The sequence below is a fragment of the Solanum dulcamara genome, chromosome 7 (assembly GCF_947179165.1).
Source record: "Solanum dulcamara chromosome 7, daSolDulc1.2, whole genome shotgun sequence".
Lineage (NCBI taxonomy): Eukaryota > Viridiplantae > Streptophyta > Magnoliopsida > Solanales > Solanaceae > Solanum > Solanum dulcamara.
Genome location: NC_077243.1, coordinates 31,757,480 through 31,764,733, shown reverse-complemented (window position 1 = coordinate 31,764,733; position 7,254 = coordinate 31,757,480). Strand labels below are relative to the sequence as shown.

General features: G+C 34.7%; 1 protein-coding gene across 2 annotated transcripts; it reads right to left on the bottom strand.

The window, feature by feature from the left end:
• Positions 1-207: 207 nt before the first annotated feature.
• Positions 208-5,726, bottom strand: LOC129896796 (protein MID1-COMPLEMENTING ACTIVITY 1-like). 2 transcript variants are annotated; one of them, XR_008768040.1, is made up of 8 exons: positions 5,138-5,726; positions 2,998-3,341; positions 2,795-2,913; positions 2,424-2,495; positions 1,688-1,794; positions 919-1,012; positions 541-663; positions 208-391 (listed from the first exon to the last, which is right to left on the bottom strand). XR_008768040.1 is itself a non-coding variant. In XM_055972764.1 (7 exons), exons 1-7 carry the CDS (start codon positions 5,516-5,518, stop codon positions 611-613), a joined length of 1,170 nt encoding a protein of 389 aa, XP_055828739.1. In that variant the 5' UTR covers positions 5,519-5,726; the 3' UTR covers positions 209-610. The 2 variants fall into 2 exon arrangements, 1 of the variants encoding a protein (XP_055828739.1); XM_055972764.1 differs by having other exon boundaries at positions 209-663.
• Positions 5,727-7,254: the final 1,528 nt, after the last annotated feature.

Sequence of the window (7,254 nt, the reverse complement as noted above, 5' to 3'; positions counted from 1 at the left end):
CTTAAGCCTTAGGTGCAAATAATTGCTCTCTAGTTTTATGTAGTGAATACAATAAGCGTGATAATGTTAGACAAGTTTTCGTCCTCTTTCCTAATCCCATTACATGATTTCTCCCACATCGCCTCCACCACAAAGAAAAACGAACAGAAAAACTAAAATCTATTTGCTCTAGTTAGTGATGTGATAATCAACACCGTACGCATGTTTTTCCGCTCTTATATGTTTTTCCAAATCTCACTCGTGCTGTACTTTAAGAATTGACAATGTGGTTATCAAAAATCTAGATATCATTGTTTGTCTTGATTAATGGAAGAAAAAAAGGGGAGGGGAAGGGCACCCCATTACTCTGCTCAAACTTGTGCACCTTGCGTCCTGGACCTGATAAAACTACCTGCATAAATCACTACTAGATCCTTAGAGCTTTGATGGCTTCCTGTCTACTTAATCTAGTACATAATAGCAAAGGTTGCAGCTTATATATATCTACAAAAACTTTATGTATCTATTCGTAAAGCTCTATCTAATAATAATATTTTACACCTGTAGAAAGATTTCCACAACAGTGTGGAAGATTGCGAATTTTGACCTTTCGCAGAATGGTTGACTGAGTTCAAGGCTTCATATACTGGTATGGAGGTGGAATCATCTTCCTCCCTTGACAACCTGCACAACATTCATCTTAGTTGAAGCTCTTCAGAAAATTGGGATGTAAATACATGCATAATCTCTATCTATTTCCTCAGCCATGGAATCCCAAAAGAGAGGGAAAAAACATCATAATCTTTTGTCATACACCTTGACGTGTCCTTTTCTGATCTTGTTCATTCTTTCTTTATTGTTATGCCAAATGTTTCACTCTATTGAATAATGATTTGTAAGTGAAAAGGTTCACGAGGTAAAAGTACTAATATAACGCACCTTCAAAGTCCCTCAGTTCGAGTTCATGCCACTCTTGGATCATAGCGCAACAGCAACACATAAGATGAGTTATAAAATCATCACATGAACCTCCCTGAAAACAGAAAAAGTTACATTATATTGATTATGCCCCACTTACTCTGAAGCATTTTCTTTAAACGGACAAAATGGCAACAATGGCTAGACACATCAGTTCCTACTCAATTGAATGTTAGCCAAGATGAAGTTGGTTCTAGTATTTGCTCAATCCATGTCTTTGAAGAAATTTGTCACCTCGCAACCATCATTTTTTTCTCCACGATTACCTCATGTCCCCAAAATTGACACGCTGGTCTTGTGCGATAACCATCTACTTATGGAAATACATAGGTAATCCCGGTAAATATCCAATACCTTATGCACCACAATATCTATTGGATGGCATGTAAGTGGCGCGTTTAAAGTTAAGAGACTTATTAATAGACAAAACGCCCATTGCTTATTGCTCACTTAGGTCAAATTACCAAGTAGAGAAACTTAGAAGAAGTTTGAACTCCTTCTAGACTTGTTCATGGCAAAATGGATGGGCCCTTTAACGTGGTCTCTATGAAATTACAGTCGAGAAGTGGTATGCTTTTTCTACCTCAAGTAGGATGCTATTAGTTCAATAATAAGAATTATCATTTTCTTACTCAAAGCACTTCCTGTCATACTACTGTTGGAGCTTTTGCTACCAAATTCAAATGACATATAATCTTCAATCATTTGGAATAGCGATACATTTAAATACCTCAATATTGAAAAGTCGTCTCAGGCGTCTTCTTACACAACAAGTATAACAGCAACAACCACAGAATAAGGAGTATGTCAACAGATCATTCAGTGCATGTTCACGAGCTGCAGCAACAATAGAAGTGTAAGTATCTGTGATCAGAATTTCCTCATAAGAAACCATTTTACATGTAAATAAACAAGTAGATAGATCAACAGAATACAAAGGCAGGTCTCCATTAGTCTGTGCTAAAAGCCAGTTTGTCCCTCATGTTAATTTAGATGGTCCTCAGACCCCACTTGTGAGATTACACTTGGTAATATGTTGTTGTTGTTGTAGTATTATTATTTAGAACTAACAAATACCACTCACTCTCTACCCCTAAAAAGAAACTGACATTATTTCAGGAGTATTGAGAAACAAGGAAGAAGTTCCTCTAGGGGTTCCAGTCAATGGCAGAGCCACATTCAAGCAAGGGGGTTCATATGATACCCCTTGCTCAATTTTTTTATTTATTATACATGTATTACGAGCCAAAAATAATAAAATGTATGACAAATACAAGGATTGAATATCCTTGACTTGAAAGGAAAGCCTGATATAACTTAATTTTCATAAAATTTGAATCTCCTTAATGAAATTTCTGGCTCCGCTACAAAAATCAGTGAACAACAAAATCAAGAGATGAAGTGGATATATCAATTGAACTTAGTCTTACATGTAATTTAGTACACAATATGTTAGTGACACTTACTTATTTTCCCATGCGAAACCAAACTAGCAATCCTTGGGAATATGCCACATGGATAGATACATGCCTTGAAGCCTGTTTAAAGAGAATGAGAAGAGAGGTACTTGAATTTAGTTGCAGGAGTACAGTAGCAGTATCTGATATTTATATTCATGATAAGGTGGAACTTAACTAAGATATGTTAAACTTATGCTCGAGAATGTAACATATGACCTATGAACAAAATGAACCAAAAAATCAAGTTGTTGATATAGCCGACCTTTTCCAGTAGCACAAATCTCTACATATGATTGATAAGCAAGTATAAATGCAGAAAAGGATAAACTTCCTATGGGTAAAGGAATTTATAAGAACAAATGCTTCCATGAACTCACATAAACAGGGTTCACTGCAACAGTCAAAGAGGTCAGTTTGCCACTCTGATTTTTCTAGATGTTCAGCCTGTGAGGCATTCACCATCTGCACCTTGCCAACTTTTGCAGTTGATACCCACCTGTGGCATGAAACTAATTCTTCAATAGACTGAACATGCTGGAACAGTTACTGAGTACGTTGTGCGTGGTACATAAAACTTTACCCAGTTCCTATGTAAGGTTGTGCATTGAGGGCAAGAAACTTTTCAGCTGGCACATTAATGACATTTTGCGTGACGTCAATAAGATGTTCAATGATTCTGCACTTCTTGGGATCATTGTTTGCTTGTGAGAGGTGCAGCTCAAGATGTAATTTCTCCTTCTCCTCCTTGAGAGCTTCATGGAATCTCAAGTCAGGATACCTTCTAGATAGTGACTTCTCTAATACATTTGCATCTTTCTTTGATCGATCAGGTTTCAGTACTGCTCTTTGGGCATCAACATCCTCCACGTCTAGAGTGTATTCACGATGATCACCTTCTACAGCTTCCAAGCTTACGTGCACATTCTGTAACATTATTACAAAGTTGTTTTTGATGTCTGAACAAAAGTTCATGAAACTGCTGACTTAGATAAAGTGCTCCGGATCATTGTTCAACCAGAGCTAGTGCAAAAGCATAACAGTCCAAAATAAAAATTGCAAAAATCCTCAAATAGAAGGATGTCTTGGAAGATCATGACAGGAATTCCTAGAAAGTACAATTACTGCTGCAAAAAAACTAATTATGATTACTAAGATACGTAACATAAAAGATTTTCTCTTCAAAATAGTGCCAAAGTATCTGCCACATCAAGCTACAATATATTTTGGATTGATATGAACAAAATGGAATTCTAGAAACTCTAAATTACAATGTTACAGCTTGAAAGCTCAAAATAAATGATACTCTATATAGATTGATGATCAATCTTAGGAGTATTGGAAACTTATCAGGTACATCAAGTGAGGAAAAATAGTAGTTCCTCCATTCCATATTATATGTAACATTTTTATTTCGAATTTGCTCTAAAGGATTTACATCTTTTTATATTCAGAAACTTAGCATTCAAATTTTTTCCTTAGTGACATCTTCTTACAGGAATTGGGATAGCATATTAAAGACCATTAGATACTAATGGCAAGTTATGTACATTTAGCTTATGTGTAAAAGGTTTGTTCTTTTTTCTTAAATTGTATCTGTTGGGTTTAGCAGAATTTTGATGATTGGCGAAGAGCTATGGAACATGTAATCATAGATGGTTCATGAGAAACTGTTTCAAGGGACTTCTAACTGTACTACGACTGTTGTAGATAAAGTCACGTGTGCTTAAATTAAATCAAGGAGGACTTACTTCAGATAAAACACAGTGGAATAATCAAGTGATGAATATTCAAGAGTTAGTCTTTGACTACAACACTTGAAGAGAGTTTGAATTCTAGAGGATTTCGATTTTAAGAAGAGTCTCAAGTGAAGAACAACTTTGTGAAGAAGTTGTATAAATAATTGATCCATTCAATAAAGGAGGTCACACATTACCAGAGCAGTAAAGTCAATTCTCAAATGGGCGAGCTGAGTAGTTGAGAGATTGACTTTTGAAGTGCATCCTGATACAGCGGAACTCATCGAAGAACCTGGTTCTAGTTAAGGAGTCTTAGCGGAGTAAGGTTCGTTGTTACGTATTAGGATTGCTTATCAAGTTGTAATGTTAATGCTTTCTAGATCCAGTGAGTATAAACTAGAATAGGACCATGGTCTTCAATTTGGGACGACTCAGAGACTTGGAAACATAAACCTTGGGAGGTTTGTGTAGTTTTAGGAATCAGGGTAAGGTTGCAGAGTCTGTAATCTTCCTTTGTTGTTGACTCATTGTGTTTAGTGGATTTGGGTTTAAATCCTTTCGAGATGCACGTCCTCGTTTTTTACAATTGTGAGCTGGGTGTTTTCCACGTAAAACTTAAGTATTCCTTACTTACTGCTTCTATTATCTGTATAAGGTACATGTTAGGTAACTTGTATCACTCATAAGCAACCTAAGGTTGAACATTAGGTCATGTAGAGGATCAGTATCCAATTGATCAGTGTTAGATAAAATGAAACAGAGGGAACATGATTTTAGAAAAAAACATTCTTTTAGCAGTATCACTGAGAGGAACAATTTCTTGGTTTCATTTTAAGCATAAGACCATAATTCATGACACTAAGCATATGTTTTACACGTAAAAAAGAAAAAAAAAAGGGGGGGGGGGGGGGCGTGGGTGTATTTTAAGGTTTAAATTCAACCATAAAATGAAGGAAGTTTCCAAATAGGACATTCAAGAAGTACCTGCATTCTACACTCATGAACAATGGCAATCAAGGGAACGAGCTTCAGGTATCGATCAATTTCATTCTGAACCAGGCGAAACTGATAAACTACGCTCCAGCCCATGGCAAGCATGTAAAAGTAGCTCTTTTCTCTGCAACTGTCCACCAACTCCAAAGCTTTTCCAAGAGCTTTCTCTAACCCTTCAAGCGGCTCTGCTGTTGCCGACACCTTCATCAGGTCCGTCGACTTTAGCTTCTCTAATAGGTTGCCGATCATTCTCACGTGCTCCGCTAACTGCTCGCAGTTCCTTTTATGGGTAGTGGCATTTTTGGATGCCGCGATGATTAAATTGATCACTCCCAGAGCGTTCACACCTGCTACCTGAGCAAAATCTTCCATCTTCTTTTCTCCTCCTCTGCTCTGGCCTATCTCCAAATTCTTGGAATAAGGTGCGAATGCATTTAATTTGTTTGGCTTTAGTTACATTGAACGTTTTTTCAACCTTTTGGGTTTGCATCTTTCGTCTGATTCGATGATCGAGAAAAAGCAGAGTCGACTGTGGCACTGTGCTTGCGAGGGAAATTGAAATTGTCGGTGTACGAAGAATTCATTTACCTGGATTTTCCTTTATGGTGGAATTTAAAGAAAATCATATAATTAAGAGCTAATTATATTATTATTATTTCTTTAAAATTATATATATTTTTTAAAATTTATGAATTTCGAATAAATCAACAGTCATCCAGATACTAGGAGAAAAATATATTCCAGAGAAGAGAGATATATCAGAGGGGGTAGAGATGTATCAGATATGAGATAATGCATTGGAATACATAGGTGAAGAATGTATCTGATAGGGGAGGGATGTATCAGAGAGAGGAATGATGTATCAGAAAAGGGCATATGGATGTATCCGCAAGAGGGAGGGTGATGTATCCGAGAGGATATTTTTAAATTTTTTTAATAGTAGGAAATTTTAAAAATTATGATAAAATAAGATGTGTCTTGCGGTTATTTTTGCATTAAAATATAATCTAAACTTTACATTACTAATTTTTAGTCCAAAACAAAATAGTCCATTCATGAATGAATAGTTTTTGCCCTTATATAGGTAGCCAAGTTTTTAAGCTTTTAATCACATATCCACTATTTTCTTGCATCAGGGCCGTTTGGTTACTGGTTAGAGTTATGCATGGTTTAATTATATATATATTAGTTATGCAGGGTTTAGTTATGTAGAGTTTTAAAAAAAATTAGTGAGCTAATTCTTATTTCTTAATTTTAAAATATTTTATGAGCTAGTATTTATTATACTCATTAAAATAAATAACTATCTAAATAAAATATTAAAATTTAAATAAATACCAATAGCTAAAAAAATAAAGTAAATATCAAATAACTAAAAACAATTAAGTAATTTGTATTGAATATGATTAAGCAATCAAGACAAAAAATGGTCAAATATTTAATTTATTATTTTAATACATGTATAGTTAACACCCACAAAACTTATTCCACATTCTATAACTTATACATAGATTCCCTCATAAGTTATGTAAGTATTAATTATGTAAGATTACAAAAAATGCAAACAAACATTGTATAAAAGTAATACGTGAATAACTTATATCCTATTTGCAAACCAAACATGATATAATATTTATACATGAATAGCCAAAGTTATTCATGTATTAGCTTTGTGTTTATCCCATAACCAAAACGGCCCCTTAGTGTTTACAGAATTTGATATGCAATATTATACATATGGTATACAAGAATATAAAATACTTGGATGTTTTTAGAATAATATTTAAAAATTTGATATATAATAATATGAACCCAATAACAACAACAACAAAACATATCTAGTGAAATCACATAAATTAGGGTTTGGGGAGAGTAACGTGTACGTAGACTTTATCACTATCGGAGGTAGAGAAACTGTTTCCAAAAGACCCACGGCTCAAGTGCATTAATCCTAAATAAAAGAAGAATAGTACAGAAAGCATAATGATTAATAAGAAAAACAGTATAAAGACTACAAGAGTGAAACAATAACAACAACAAAATAGTGTAATAATCGAAACACAATAAATAATATATGACAACAACTACAAGGACACAACTAGTACTAC